The sequence below is a fragment of the Rhinopithecus roxellana genome, chromosome 8, assembly GCF_007565055.1.
Source record: "Rhinopithecus roxellana isolate Shanxi Qingling chromosome 8, ASM756505v1, whole genome shotgun sequence".
NCBI lineage: Eukaryota > Metazoa > Chordata > Mammalia > Primates > Cercopithecidae > Rhinopithecus > Rhinopithecus roxellana.
The window spans coordinates 126,621,737-126,637,482 of NC_044556.1; the positions used below are offsets into that span (position 1 = coordinate 126,621,737).

The 15,746-nt window shown below is 39.4% G+C and overlaps 1 protein-coding gene across 2 annotated transcripts in view; it reads left to right on the plus strand.

Annotated features, from left to right (window-relative positions):
- Nucleotides 1-15,746, plus strand: part of PAPPA2 (pappalysin 2) — a 394,482-nt gene that overhangs the window by 217,524 nt on the left and 161,212 nt on the right. For both annotated transcript variants that reach the window (XR_748418.2, XM_010367396.2), the window contains exon 5: nucleotides 14,199-14,492. Coding sequence is in view for 1 of the 2 variants with exons in the window: in XM_010367396.2 (XP_010365698.2) it covers nucleotides 14,199-14,492 (294 nt within the window). In the remaining variant the exon portion in view is untranslated. The remainder of the gene's footprint in view (nucleotides 1-14,198; nucleotides 14,493-15,746) is intronic.

The following is a 15,746-nucleotide window of genomic DNA, read 5'->3' on the forward strand; positions in this document are numbered from 1 at the left end:
TGACTTCTGAGATGTTGGTGCACCCATCACCCAAACAGTGTACACTGTACCAGTGTGTAGTCTTTTATCCCTCGCCCTGCTCCCACACTTCCTCCTGAGTCCCCAAAGTTCCATTGTATCATTCTTATGTCTTAAATCCTAAAAGTTTAGCTTCCACTTATAAGTGATAATATATGATGTTTGGTTTCCCATTCCTGAATTACTTCACTTAGAATAATGGTCTCCAGCTCCATCTAGGTTGCTGCAAATGCCATTATTTTGTTCCTTTTTATGGCTGAGTAGTATTCCATGGTATATACATATACCACATTTTCTTTATCCACTCATTGATTAATGGACATTTGGGCTGGTTCCATATTTTTGCAATTGTGAATTGTGCTGCTATAAACATGTGTGTGCAAGTGTTTTTTTCCATATAGTGACTTATTTTCCTTTGGGTAGATACCCAGTAGTGGGGTTGCTGGATCAAATGGTAGATCTACTTTTAGTTCTTAAGGGATCTCCATACTGTTTTTTCATAGTAGTTGTACTAGTTTACATTCCCACCTGCAGTGTGAAAGTGTTCCCTTTTCACCACATCCACATCAACATCTATTAGTTTTTGATATTTTTAAATTATGGCCTTTCTTGCAGGAGTAATGTGGTAGTGGTTTTGATATGCATCCTATCTACTTTTCTTTGTTTTTGTTGCATTTGCTTTTGGGTTCTTGGTCATGAACTCTTTGCCTAAGCCAATGTCTAGAAGAGTTTTTCCAACGTTATCTTCTAAAATTTTTATGTTTCCTCCTGAAACACTCTTAATCCCTATTTGGAGGAAGTTTATCTGCCTATATTCTAACTGCCTAGAAAAAGAAAGTTAAATATTCTTTGTAGAAAGACATAATTGAAAGCCTCTACAATTGTTCATGCACAGTGTCTAGCAATCAATAAAGAGATATCAACTATTTCAGGAGACAGGGTCAAATGATGATAAACCAAACAAACAAATCATACACAATCAAAACTTATCCAGGTATTGGCATTATTGGGCACTGGCTTTAACTATGATTAATATGTAAAAATAGATGAAAATGCATAGTTTGCTCAGAGAACTGGAATCTCTAATAGTGGATCAAATGGAAATTTTAGAACTAAAAATAGATACCAGTAAGAAAAATTAAGAAATTAATAGATGGGTTTATGAACAGAAGAAAGAATTTAAAAACTAGACCATTGTAGAAAATTTACAAATTGAAGCTCTGAAAAAGGAAGTGCTGTGAAAACACAGAAGAAATCTCAGGTAACATTTAAGACTCCATGAAAAATTTCTATTGTAAATTGGAGTTCTAGAAGAAGAAAAACAAATTGTGGGCAGAAACAATATTCAAAGAGATAATGACTGAGAATCTTGCAAACTGACAAACGATATCAAACCACAGATTCTAGATATTTTACACTTGCCATACAATCCAGTAATTGGACTCCTGGTCATTAATCCTAGAGAAATAAAAATATGTATATCCACTTAAAAAACTTGTACATGAATAAATCTTCATAGCAGCTTTCTATTTTCTATATAGTAGCCCCAAACTGGAAATGACAAAAGTGTCCTTCAGTTCTGACTGCTTAAACAAACTGTGTACATCCACACAATGAAATACTACTCCACAAAGTGTTAATGCATGCAACAACTCGGATGGATCTCAAGGGCATTATGTTAAGTGAAAAAAAAAAAAAAAAAAAAAAGCCAATCTCAAAAGTTACATGGTGTAACATTTCACATTTGCAGTATTCTCAAAATGGTAAAGTTCTAGAGATAAAGAACAAATTAGTGGTTTCCAGGGTTTAAAAATGAGGAGGCAATACATGGTCAGAGGTTGAGAAGAGTATGGATGTATTTGTGACATAAAGGATAGTAGGTGGGACATGTTAATAGTGATAGAACAGCTCAGTATCTTGACTGTGGTGTTGATTACACAACTGTGTATATGTGATAAATTTCATAGAACTACAAACACACACACACACAATTGCATGTAAAAACTGGTGAAATCTGATAGACATCTATGGTCTCTATAAATAAGCAAGGTACTTTGCATATAGCAGGTGCTGTGTGAGTGATCATTGAATGAAGATATAGATGAGTAAAAGTATTAAATTTAAATGATTTCAAGAAATGCTTAAATTGTCCCATGAATCACTGACTTCTAATGGAATTGTGAAAGAAGCAAGGGATATTTATATTTTATTCTTATCCTTTGAGAAATAACTGTACTCCCCTACAACATGATTGTTAATGTGCTTTTCAGAAGTAAAAGACTAGACTGAACAGCTCACAGATCTGATTCAATAGAAAATTGTGTTCTTATTTATTTCTTCTTGTTCAATCATAGCTGATTAAACAAAGGAACTGTATTGACTAAAATCAGGTGTAGAGTAGTACAGACAGCTGACATAACATGATAAAGGAAGACATTCAGAATTTCCTAAATAGAGCCTTTTTGAGACTCAAGATGGGATGATCTGTTTGTGTCAGCATGTAAAGGACCTACATTTTCAGGGTCTGTTGAGTGACCTGGCAGATAAGCACACTAGCCTGAAAGTTTGAAGACTGAATCCAGTTTCTGACTATCAATGGCTTAAGTCACTATGTGGAAAGACCAAGGTAATTTGTCATCATGATTTGCCATCAACACCATTTCTGCCCTTTCGTATGATTTTGTGCTTTCAATGCTGTGTTAACACAAAGAAAAATCTTTTGGCAGGTGGATGAATGAGTGGAATCCTCTTGAGCTCTAATATTCAGTAGTTTGAACATTTTTAGCCATGGAAAACAATGCCTGAATTGAAAACATATCTTTAAAAGCAGAACACTTAAGTTAGTCATAAACCAGCCCTTTTATAAGCCTTGGATACCATACTCATCATCATTGATTCATTCAAAGAAAAACTTGACTGCGTTTTGTGGCAATGCCATAGATAGAATAATGAAAACAGTCTGATCTTAAGGGGTGCACAGCATGATTGGGAGACAGATATGTAATACAGATTTATAATACTATGTGATGGCACCATACATGAAGTTAGGCAGGAACAAAGAGTTTCCAGAGGGGCTGAGGCTTGAGATGGGAATTGAAGGATAAGCAAGAGTTTTCTTGGCAGACATAGGAGAGCATTCCAGAGCAGAACTGGCAGATGGAGGGTTCAACACACACTTAGAAGTGGGAGTGCTTTGCATGGCTACAGTAGTGCTCTTCAAACTTATTTTTTCCCTTGTACCTGTGAAGAGACTCAAAAAACTCAGCAAACCTTCATACATTCTCAGGGTAACATCTAAACATCTAATAATAGGTTTAATAGTAGCAAAAAGAGTAATTGGGGCATATAACTTTAGTTCAAACTACTATCATTTAAAAATGAATCTTAAATTTACTTTCCTAAGTGTCCTCTCAGTACCATACCAATTTGAAAATCACCATCATTTAGTTAAAAAAAAAATCATGGTCATGTACTTTTTAAACATTGGGCAGGTGTTCATTGTTTTCTTTTTTTTTTTTTTTTTGTCTCTTTAAACTTGTGTTTTCATTTCACTTATACAGAATTTTATACTAATGTAACATACACATGTATTTTTTTCGGAGTCTAGTTGGTTGCCTGTTTCTCAACTAACAACATTTTGAATACAACAACTCTTTTGTGATCACATTTTGTTAAACTAGACTTTTTATTTTGAGATATTATACATTCACATGTAGTTGTAAGAAGCAATGCAAAAACATTCTGTATAACCTTTACCCATTTCCCCTAATGGTAGCATCTTGTAAAACAATAGTACAGTCTCACAAACAGGATATCAGCATTGAAACTAACGTAAGTTATTAAGTGTTAAAAATCACTTCTCAGTTGAGTTATCATTTGCAATGATTACTCTTCTACAATTGATCAAAACAATATTTTTAGATGTTGGTTAATCACTAGTAAAAACAAATACTTGGGAAATGTGTATTTTAAGGAGATAAACATGGCTCTCCCAACCCCAGAGTAGTTTTTGTGTCTGTGAATGAATAGTAATTATTGCTGTAATGAGAAAAGATTTAACATAAATTATATTGCTTTATTTCTCATTTATAGCTGTAAGTGCTAAGAAAATTGGTTCAAATAAATAAGGAGATGGGGAAAGAGGAGTTCTGTTTGATTGACTGAGTGGATGGTGGTGCCAAGGTAGAAAATGCAGGAAAAGGAAAAGCAAATGGGGAGCCAGTTTGTTTTTAGATATGTTGAACTAGGGGTCTCTAAAATCAGCTAAGAAGGGGGTTCCATGGAAGAAGGAGGAGGAAAAGATATCAGGGTGTGTACCGGAAACCAAAAGACAGAGAGTTTTGAGAAAGTCTCGTGGGGTCCACAGCTACTGCAGAAAGATGAAATCAGCACACAGGCATTTTGGCCAAGTTAGAGAGAAGAATCACTGTGGCACAGAAGCTAGATACTTCCTAGTGTTCTGGTCTGCCACGTTCCTAATTGTTCTAGAGAATGTCTGTACCACCACAGAGCAGTGAGAGCACCCATTCAGCTCACAAGCAACGTGCTCTCAGGTGCATGGGACCTGAGGACCCTGTGGGAGGAAACTTGAACCTGGATCATGGGGGTTTAAACATAAGGGATCTTCAAATGAGTCCAGATGAAGTGATTCTTGATTGGGGGAAAAGAAAATATTTGAATGATGGAGTGGGTTATGGCTTCACATGGATAGGAACAAACGGGACCTGGGCTTTTGTTTCATCATATGTAAAATGGGGATAATAAGCATGAGGAAGAATGTCTGGCATACAGCAGGAGTTCAGTAAATATGAGCTTTAATAGTAGTAGTAGAAGCTTCAAATACAGTGTATCTGTGGTTGCCCTTCCTGGTTGTGCCTTCAGCCTCCAAGATAGAAACTTTTTCGGTGCCCTGGAAAAATCTTGGCTCTTTTATAAAGGAAAGAAATGTGTTTTTAGGAATGCATCTGCTTGCAATGGTAGAACTGCTTGTAAGAAGCAGAGAGAGCTTCCTTACAAATCAGAGAAGGAAAGGGTAAACAATGGTGGGTGGTCTGGGGAGGTGAGTGGTCTGTGAATGTCCTGGAGCCCAGTGGACTGCAGTGGAGTAGCTGTCACAGGGTTGGTATGGGTAGGACCACTACCTGGGAGAAGGCAAAGCAGCAGCAGTATAGGTGGCAGAAACTAGCTTGGAGGTGAGATACCCCTTCCTCATGCAGAACTTTTGCAGGGTTTCTTCCAGGACAAACTTCAGCTTTCTTTCAACCAAATAGTTGGATATTGAGATTAAAGTTTACATCAGTTGTGATACATTGATGCACAATGTGAATGAAGCCTCAGGTGCTAAGAACTATTCATAGGATATGGTAAGTGGGAAGTCTTTGATAACATTAACCAGATTGTTTCTGTGGAGTCTGGGTGCAGAAACCAGAGTGGGACAGGTAGAGGAACCCACAGAAGGTGAAGAGGGGGAATGTGGATCTTTCAAGAAGTTTGACGGTGAAGGCATAAAGCACTAGGGTGAAGAAGAAGGTGATGGTTAGAGGGTGATGAAGAAGGTTTTGGATTAAAAGAGACTTGAGCATGGTTATAGTCCACAACCTGATGGAGGGAGTGCTCCGAGGCACACCAACATTTGTAGATCATGAAGGTGTTTGTCATTAAAGGATTGGGCTAGAGCAAAGCCACCATTGTCCCTTATTCACTGCTGGTGTTTTTTTTTTTTGTTTGTTTGTTTGTTTTTTGTTTTTGTTTTTTTTTTTTTTACTGTGCCAAAACAGAGTGATTCTTCCTAGAACTAAGGAATAAATAAGATGTGTAAACTGGAGTGCACATGTAAATATTAGAGGTCATAGTCATTCATTAGGCAGCCTATATGACATAAATAAGATGAGAACTGTTCCTGGTAATTACCCCTTGGCTTCTGTTGTAGATGATTTAACTGTCGGAAGATGACATTTAGTAAATGACGCTGTTCTGGGTGCTTTGGAGTTTGGAAAACAGGGAACACTTTTGGATATTAAACACTTTAAACAAAATTAGCATAGAATTTGAATGCTGTACTCTGAAATTAGGGTACCCCAAACAAAGATTCCTGCATTTAAAAGCATGTGATGTAAATACTCACTTTTATATATGGTGATTTGAAAGGTCTTCTCTTCTAAAACACGTCCTAGTACTCATTAAATCCTTGATACTCCAGAACAGTGCCTGGCATAGATAAATGCTCAATAATGCTTAACGAATAAATGAATTATAGGAAATATCTTCCCCACTCATACTCTGTAGTGCCTAAAATTCTGTCATGATTTTCCTGCAAAGTAGACAAAAAAAGAATCCATCATGAGGTTGTGTGTGTGTGCGTGTGTGTGTGTGTGTGTGTGTGTGTGTGTGTGTGTGAAGCATTGCCCCCATAATGGAACAAGGAAAGGGTTATATATTAAGTCTCTAATGCCTTGCTAATAACATCTTCAGTTTTAATTCAACAGATTACTTTTCTCCACAATGTGGGAGTGGCTAGTGCTCCCTGAATGCTTGACTGTTGCAGATAGGAGTAACTGAAAGGGTATACAAGGAGACCAAAAAAAAAAAAAAAAAAAAAAAAAATGACACCAGATTCAGCAAAATCTTCACCTCTACACATGCTTGTCTTGGTTCAGTCTTGACTGGAATAAAGACTGCCTTCTAATGAGACCACAAGCTGTAAAATCAAGCCAATATGAGATTTGGAGATGAATGGCTCCTGGGCTGGTTCTCTTAAAGATTCGCTTCTTTTTCTAGCTCCAGTTATTATTATTTTTAATTGTCCCCATTTCCTTCTCTCCCTTTGCCTACCCGTCCACCTACACCACTTTTTCTTTCCTTGTCCTGACTTGAAGTGCTCCTTCCCTGGACCCCAAGGTTTTATAACTTTGTCCCTTCATTATGGACAGCATGTTTTAAGAAGCAGTTTCACCAGTCACTGGAAGTAATTACATAGGCACCTGCAGACCGGCCCTCAACCTCCCCGTTTTATGGGCATATAATATTCAGCCCTAAAAATTTTACAGAACTGTTTTAGAGTTTTTCAACCAATATCCTTTTCTCAAGCTGCCCAAAGCTATTTTATTTATTTATTTATTTATTTTACTGAAAGTGGCTCTGGGAATCATTCTCTTTACCGTGAACCACTTGGGTATTCTTGTGTTAAAGCCTGGAAAAGCCAGTAGGAATTTAGAAATACAGAATCACTTTGGAAGCTTGGCTGTTTACTACTAAGATTTCATCTTCTAATTAGCAGATTCTTTCTTTTCTTCCCCCACACCATCCCCTAGACCACACAACAACTCTGTCTTATTGTTTTGGCTTGTCTTTTGTAATCAAGGCTGAAAGATCTTCTAAGAAGGCATGTGTTCTCCTGCTGCCAGTCCATTAAGGAACAGCTGTGCCACACATGGCCCCCAGTTGCTGGGAGCCCATTCATATTGCGTTCCATGTACAAGTTGATGGTACTGGCACACACTGGGTTCAAGTCTTGGCATACACATTCAGGCATGCAAGAATGTAACTTACTTTATTCTTCTGTCGTTAAACTTTATATCTATTTTCAGCCCCCATGCTACTGAGTAGTAGTAATTTACTCTCAGTCAATTATGCCTGTTATGCTTGGGGCTGTACCTAACTGTGGAGATGGCTTGTACGTGCTGAGACCACAGGGAAAATGATCCATTTTTGTCCTTGGTCACCAGGTGATGCTGGTCACCTGAGATGACCCTGGTTCTCATCACAGGGACACCCTCAGGGAATTTCTGGCAGGCTCTGTTGCCCTTCCTGCTTAGCTCTGGTAGTCAGTGGTTCCTCTCTAGGGCTAAGCCACTTAGGAATCTATTACTGTAATGAGGCAAGATCCCTCTGCTGTCAGATCACACAAACCTATTGTGGGTTTTTATCCCTTTTCCAGCTCGAAAGTCAGGGTACAGTCAACTTTATTGGACCTACTACCAACTATTCATTCCCATTATTTACCTTTCGCCTCTTTCCTCTTCTTTCAGCTTGGGAGAATCATTTCTAGGCTAATGTGGTAGTGGTCGTGTTGGTAGTGTGAGAGCGAGGGTCCCTGTCTTCAATCCATCTACCATGCTGGCTAAACTGTGGATGGAGTCATTTCAGGACCCAGGTGGCAGAGGCTTAGAAATCCCACAGCCAAAAAAGGATTTCTTGTTTCCTTGCTTCTCATTATGTTGTATTACCTCCTAGTGAGGTTAATACATGTAGAAAAGTCTGGTATTGTGAATTGAGTGGAGTAGGGAGAAGAGAAGCATGGAATTACTAGGGTAAAATGTTAGTATTTCCAAATTTTTTCCATCCTTTTACACTAGTACTTTAAAGTTTCCCCTGAGTAAGTATTCCTGGTCTTGTTATCAGTCCGTTGACAGTATTGCAGGATGGGCATTGGGGAAGTGAGTGAAGGTGGGGGGCTCCTGAAAGTGCCTCAGAGTGGAGACTGAAGCATTGTGATATAGTTGAAAATATATGTGTGCATTTCTTTTCTCTTCATGTTTCAATGTGTCAGGCAAGAGCAGGAACACCAAAGAAGGGATTCAACTGTAGGGGATGGAATCTTGTCCCTACCCCACTCCCCGTTCTACTATCATGTTTTATCTTTCATCTGTGTTTCAATTTTGTCATCCAAGATAAAGAATGATAAAAATTAATGGTTTTGAGTATAAAAATGATAATCATATTCCCCATAACTAGAGAGTTGGAAGGGAATGATTATTGGCACTACAGAACAAAGACATCTTGTATAAATCTGATCTAACAATAATTTGAGGTCTGTGAAGAATTATGCCAACAGCCCCAATTTGGTAAGATTTCCTTTCCTCCTGCAATTAGCAGCCTAATTTCAGACTGCCAAGAATAAGTTTTGAACCCTAATATGTTGTCTATGAAGAGAATGGGCACTTGTCTATTTGCAGCCCTCTCAAAGTCTTGCTTGTCTTCTGGATGCCTGCAGTTGTTAGGATCAGAATAACATGAAGACAAAGTATGAGTGGCTTAGAGGAAAATCAGAGCTCCTTGTTGAGGTTGTTCTCCTACTGTGTCTGGAAATGCCTGGTTTCACTCTGGGAGGTCTGTCTAATTTATGGTCAGGCCCCACCTTCTTTTTTATTTTTTTATGAATGAAGGTTAGGTGGGAGCCAATGAAGGTTATAGGCAAATGAACGTGTACTGCCAGATTGCACATAGAATAATAATATTGACAGATGGTCTAATATATATTTTGAGTCTCTTTGTTCTAGGAAATAAGCTAAATGCTTATTTATTTACCTTACTACTTTAATCTTCATGGCAATCCTTTGAGGTAGGATCTCTTGTTATTACCATTAAACAGATCAGTAAACAGCCTTGAGAGCTTTTAAGGAGTGTTTCCCCATATCAGGATCAATACCTTTACAGTGCCAGCTAAAGAAGGAGCCCTGGCCCCTCCAAAGGCTACCTTGTGAGAGAGAAACTTCTGTTCAGTGGTGCAGGAACCACATGTAATCACGCACAGTCTGACCCATGTAACTGGAAGAGAGTGTGTGTGCAGATTCTAGCTTCAGAAGATAATGCTGGTTCATTTGAATATTAATATAAAATGGTACTGACAAGTAGCATTTCTGACTATTTTTTCATTATTCCTATGATGTTGCCCCTGAGAAAGGATTGCAGCTTTTCCTGAAAGCAGGGGAATGCACAGTCCCTCAGGCCCCCTCCTCCTCACTGGGGGAAGACTTAAATGCTGGTGATGGCAGGAAGGGATTGCCACTCTAGCCACTCAGTTTTTATTTATTATTTATTATCACATCTTGTTCCTTTTAATGAAAAGAAATGCTTGCATTCCTCTTATTAAATTTTGGGCAACACGTCTTTATGCCTCACTCTGGCTTTGGCATGAGTACATGTGTATGTGTAACTTTTATTAAAACATGAAAGAACTTTTCTAAACTAAATCACCAAATAAATTTAATGTCTTTCCTCACCCCTACATCGATGTGAGTGTGTGTGTGTCTCAGTGAGTAATGAAAACCCACTCCTTAATAATGTGAGTGTGTGTCTGTGCGTGATTAAAACTCATTTCCCTAATAACTTCACAAGTTTGTTTTGGTTGGAATAAAGGGTGGGTGGGAAGAACAGTGTGAGACCCCGTATCTGTGAGAGTGGATGAAGGGTGCAAACCAGTTGTATTAGTCCGTTCTCACACTTTTGTGAAGAAATACCTGAGGCTGGGTAATTTATTAAGGGAGGGCGTTTAATTGACTCACAGTTCAGTATGGCTTGGGGGGCCTCAGGAAACTTACAATTACGGCAGAAGATACCTCTTCACAGGGGGGCAGGAAAGAGAATGAGTGCGAGTATGGGAAATGCCAGACACTTATAAAACTATCAGATCTCTTGAGACTTACTCATTGTCATGAGAACAGCATAAGGGAAACTGCCCCCATGATTCAATTACCTCCACCTGGTCCCACCCTTGACATGTGGGGATTATGGGATTTTGGGGTTTACAATTCAAAATGAGATTTGGGGTGGGGACACAGCCAAACCATATCACTAGTGGAGAGGGAGTGAGGATTAAAGGGCGGCGAATCCGGGTCACTTGGAAATCCGCAGCAGGTCTGAGAGTAGGATGGCTGGTTTCTCACTGCCAGCTTTCCCCTTTCCCTCAGGCCACTGAGAGTTGGGAGTCTTGGAACACAAACTGCAAGGCCGAGGCAGTGACAGTCCAGGACAATACAGATTCCTTTACATGTATGTGTTCATGACTGTCCCACAAAGCCTGCATGTTAGCTCTCAGAGTCTGGGAATACAGATGGGAAGAAATCTTAGTGATGTCAATCTACCCCCTCATTTTACAGATGAAGAGATTAGGGGAAAGGTTGAACAGCCAAGGCCATGGAGCGAGTGAGGGTCAGCTAATGGTCCACACTCCAAGCTCCTCTAGTTCTAGTTGAGGGGGGCAATTTTATAATCTGGTGCTGTAGTAGATATAGAATTACTATAAGAGGTCTAGGACCTTGGGATTTTTGTTCTCAACATGTGTTGGTGTGCACAACACTCATCCCTAAATTAGAGCAATATTTTGTTCTATATTTTCTATATTTCTCTATTTTGTGCAATATCCTAGTTAACACACATGTAGTTACTGAACCCGTTGCCATGTCTTCCATATAAATGAGTTATTAGCATAAGTACATCTCTCTGCAATTGAAAATATAACTTGCAAATGTGTGTTAAAATGCTTACGTTTTTAGTGAAAATGTAAGTGTTGTTTGATTAAAATTGTATTCTTCTGTGTTGGAAATGTGCACCAAGAGTGCTACACTGGAGAACCCTGGCCAATTATCCTGGGTATGGAGGGGATTTGCTGGGAGTGTTGAGGGCTTGCATTTTCATGCTTCTTCCAGTTATAAATAAGCTGGTTTATTGAAAGATGGCTGTTGCAAAATATTTTTAGATTTGGAAACATCTCATTTGGGGTTGAGGCAGAGACTGCTGCTGGTTGATTAGAAGCCCAATATTATAATGACTGCCCCGTATTCTCAAGTGTTTCCAGTCCACACTCCTGGTCATCCCTCCTTTCTTGGCACATGTTGATTTTGCCATCCTTTCTTCCTAGAACCATCTTTCTTTTCATCTACATTTTCTTTATCTATAACTGAAGGAGATCACAAAAGGACCTGGACCTGGCTGGCCATAGGATGTGGAGATATTTGATGTTTTGCTCAGGGCTAAAATATATGAGTAGAAAGTAACTATTGATTTGAACTTTTTTCTTTTTTTTTTTTTTTTTTCATCTTTGGTAGTGTTTCTTGGATTGTGCTCTGAAACATCTGGTACTCCAGAGATGTCAAAAGATGTTCTACCTTGGACACGTTCTGTGTTCAAATAAGTTTGAAAAGCAAACTCAATTGATGAAGGACTTTTCAGGGCTTTTAATACAACAGCTCACTCTCATGTACATTATGGATTTTTCAGGAGGATAGTATGGCGTGCTGCATTTTCCTCAAGCATATTTAACCACTGATGCCACTTGTTTTTTCAAAGTATTACCCTGGTTCAGATTTTGTAAACCCAAGTTGGGAAGAAAACTAATCAATGTAGATACTTAAACTTTATAGGTGAATTGTGTAGCCTTTCAAAATCCTATTTCTGAATATTAGTTTTATTTTAAGCCAAAACTTACTTAGAAATGGGGGAAAGAGTAGGCAGAAAAGGGATTAAACATATGTAGAGGTTAGAAGTGTGGTGGAGGAAAAAGGATGAAAAAGGTGAAGGCACCTGGAAAGAACAGAAAGCTGTTCTCTTAGAATTATCTCCACTGATGTGAAGGTCGATATTGCCGTTAGAGGACTGGAGGCATAATTGTACATGAACGTTGGTGATGATTATTGCTGCCATCGGATATGTAAACATGAAGTGTGGGCCTCTTGGAAAGTGGAAATACTGTGTTTCTCCAGGTTTATTCAAATAACAGGCACTCTTGAATCAGACCTGTTTTTAAGTTAGTTTAACCTTATGTTGACATCATGATGCACAAATGAAATAAATATTCAGAAAATAACCTTATAAAAAAAGAGAAATAAAAAAGAATAAGTTTAGAGAATAACAATTTTACCAGAAGTAGTAGAAATAATAAGCATGGGAGGTGAGGTCTAGTTTCACCTGAGATGTGAAAGGAGACACTGTATCTTAGATGAGTTTGGGCATGGCTTGGGTAAGGTCAGTATGTTCGAGTAAACTGGGAAAGACTGGAACTTGGACTTAAAAACTGTCCTGTGCAGTAAAGTAGTCACAAGAAAGTCAATTTAGCTGCCTATTAGGTAGATCAGTGGGTGTGGTGCCAGATATCCTGTGATTGTCTCCTGCCCATAAAGCTGTGTATGTGGTTGTCTAAGGGATGTTGAATGGAGGCAAGAATAGGACATAGTCTTTGGAATATGCCCTGGCAAGAGAAAGAGCTATTCTCCTGGAGGACCTGCTATACTTAGAAGACTATTGATATAGGGAAGACTCAGGTGTGAGAAGTGAAGCAAGTCCTGGAAACTGAGATCAGACCTGGGACAGAAGGGCAGGGCCAGCTGGGCAGCACAGCCACGGGTGGCCTTGGACTCCAGAGGGTTGATCCAAGGATGTTGACATTCTCTGTCTCATCTCTCAGAGATAAGACTGGGCCCGGTCCTGACAATTTTGGGGTATAAAGAAGGAAAGCTAGGTGGCTCAACCATGGGAGAGGAGGGAAGCAGGAATTAGGATTCCAACAAGCTACACAGATAGAAGTTGGGACACTCAGAGATCCTTAGCCTTTCCTTTTGTAAGTTTCCAATGATACCATTAAGTCTCCCATCTCAGCCTGATTGGATGCAATGAACTCTTCCCTGAAACACATCCCTTCGTGTTCTCATGGAGATTTAGGGGGAGTGAGGGTGGGGCATATTCTCATAGTGACTGTGATGTTCCCAATTTTGTGGTAGTTCAGTTGAACTTATCTTTTGTCTAACTAGTTGTTGAGAGTAGGGATTGTTAAATCAGAAGCGGCCTACACAGCTGTCATTTCCTTTATGTGCCAAACACTGAAAAAAACAACAACAAATTTTAGTGTTATCATCCCCACTTTATAGACAACAAAACTGAGTTCCAGGAGGTAAGACAGCTGTTCAAGTCTTCAAAACTGGGATGTGGAGGGGCAGGAGTTAGATCAGATTTCCTTGACTCCAAATCCCATGGGCTTTTGCCTAGATCAGTGATTCTCAACCTGGGAAGTTTTAAAAAATGTCACTGCATGAACCTCATCCTCGAATGTTTGGACTCAATTCATCAGGGGTAGTATTTGAACCCCTGTATGCCTTCTTTTAACTCTCCCAGGTGATTTTAATATGCATACAGGGCTGAGAATTCTGGCTCTCTATTATGTTAACGTTGCTATCCAGGCCTCTAGTATAACACTCACCCATGTAGAGGATAAAGAAGTGTGTATTAATTTGTTTAGAGGGTTTCTGTGGCAAGAAAGAAGAGCAATGACTGTATGTCATCAGAAGTTATAAAGTGACTCCTTAGAGGCTGAAATGGAATATTTGATGTTTATCAGAAAACACAATTAAGGATTGGAGAGCTGCTGTTCATTCTGTGTTCTGAAAGGCTTTTCAAAACTTTCATTGCAGGTGGCATTGTCCTCAGCCCAGCCTATTATGGGATGCCTGGCCACACCGACACCATGATCCATGAAGTGGGACATGTTCTGGGACTCTACCACGTCTTTAAAGGGGTCAGTGAAAGAGAATCCTGCAATGACCCCTGCAAGGAGACAGTGCCATCCATGGAAACGGGAGACCTCTGTGCCGACACCGCCCCCACTCCCAAGAGCGAGCTGTGCCGGGAACCAGAGGCCATGAGTGACACCTGTGGCTTCACTCGCTTCCCAGGGGCTCCGTTCACTAACTACATGAGCTACACGGGTATCACCACTGTCTTGCTTTGTTTTCTATTAAGAATACATGGGGGCCTTTGAGAGCTGGGAGGGTGGAGGTGTGGGAGCTGATGGGAGAATGAGCAAGTGGTCCTTTGTGTCAGAGAGTCGAAGTGTATTTATTATAGGGTATTATTATTTTTTCATGTCTTTGAAGCGCTTGAAGAAATACTGAAGTATTAAGGTACTTTGTTCACTGAATTCTCCTCTACTAGATATTTAAAAAGATACTTCTATCCTCGGTAGTAAAAAAGGCACAGAGCTGAAAGCCCTCTTGTGATCCCCTTGACTTCTAGAATGTGGTTTTTCTTATTTTTGCCCACATTCTTAGACATTGACTCTGAAGAAGAGTCCAGTGGAAATAAAGGAAAAGAGTTTATGGGTCAAGGTGGCCCTTTTTACTATTTTTGAAGTTAGTCCACAAGGTGGCTTGGTTAATTTAGGCTCAGGATTTTTTTTTTTACTGTATGTTATTAAAAACAAACAAAATCGGATTCTCTTTTTCCAGCACTGGCCAAGTACTAATTCTTAGCTGCCTGCCACCCTCTCCCCATCAAAAGGTGACATCTAATTTAAAAAAAAAAATGGCATCTTCCTGGCCCTGGGAAAAACTTGTCATCTGATCATTCCTTCCTTAATTTAGCTTCTGTACTATTCTTCACTGTCTCTCATGCCTTCCTTGATTCTGGTGAAAAGTAATAGTGACTGGTTTCCTATAATGGACTCAAATTTTTCTCTAAAATTAAAGACTTATTTGATTTGATTACCTAGTCCAATGGTGAAAGAAGATATTTTCTTTCTATAAGTTTCGGGGTCTTGTTTGGTGACATATTCTTCTAGAACTATCCAAAAAAGAATAAACCACCACACCCTGATCATGACTTTGAAGGGAAGAAAGTATGATGAGCCGGTTGTCTGTTACCTTTCAAGATGTGTCTATCTGAGTTTCATTGCGGTGAATAATTCAGGTGCATCAGATGTGTAAGCACCAGCACCTTTCCTCCCCCATCAAGGGGCAGAGACACCAGATGATGCCATGCAGAGGGCAGAGGTCTGGAGGCAGCACCTTTGAAGTGGGAAGAAGAAACATTTAAGAAGCTGAGTGAAGCAGTACTTGACTGGTGTGTTTTCACTGGAAAAGTCCCTGGCACTAAGAAAACTCCCTTTCCAACCCTATGCAAAATGTACCTGCTAAAGAGAGCTTGCCAGATCCAAAAGTGAAGCTGAGACCACCGTTCCCAGC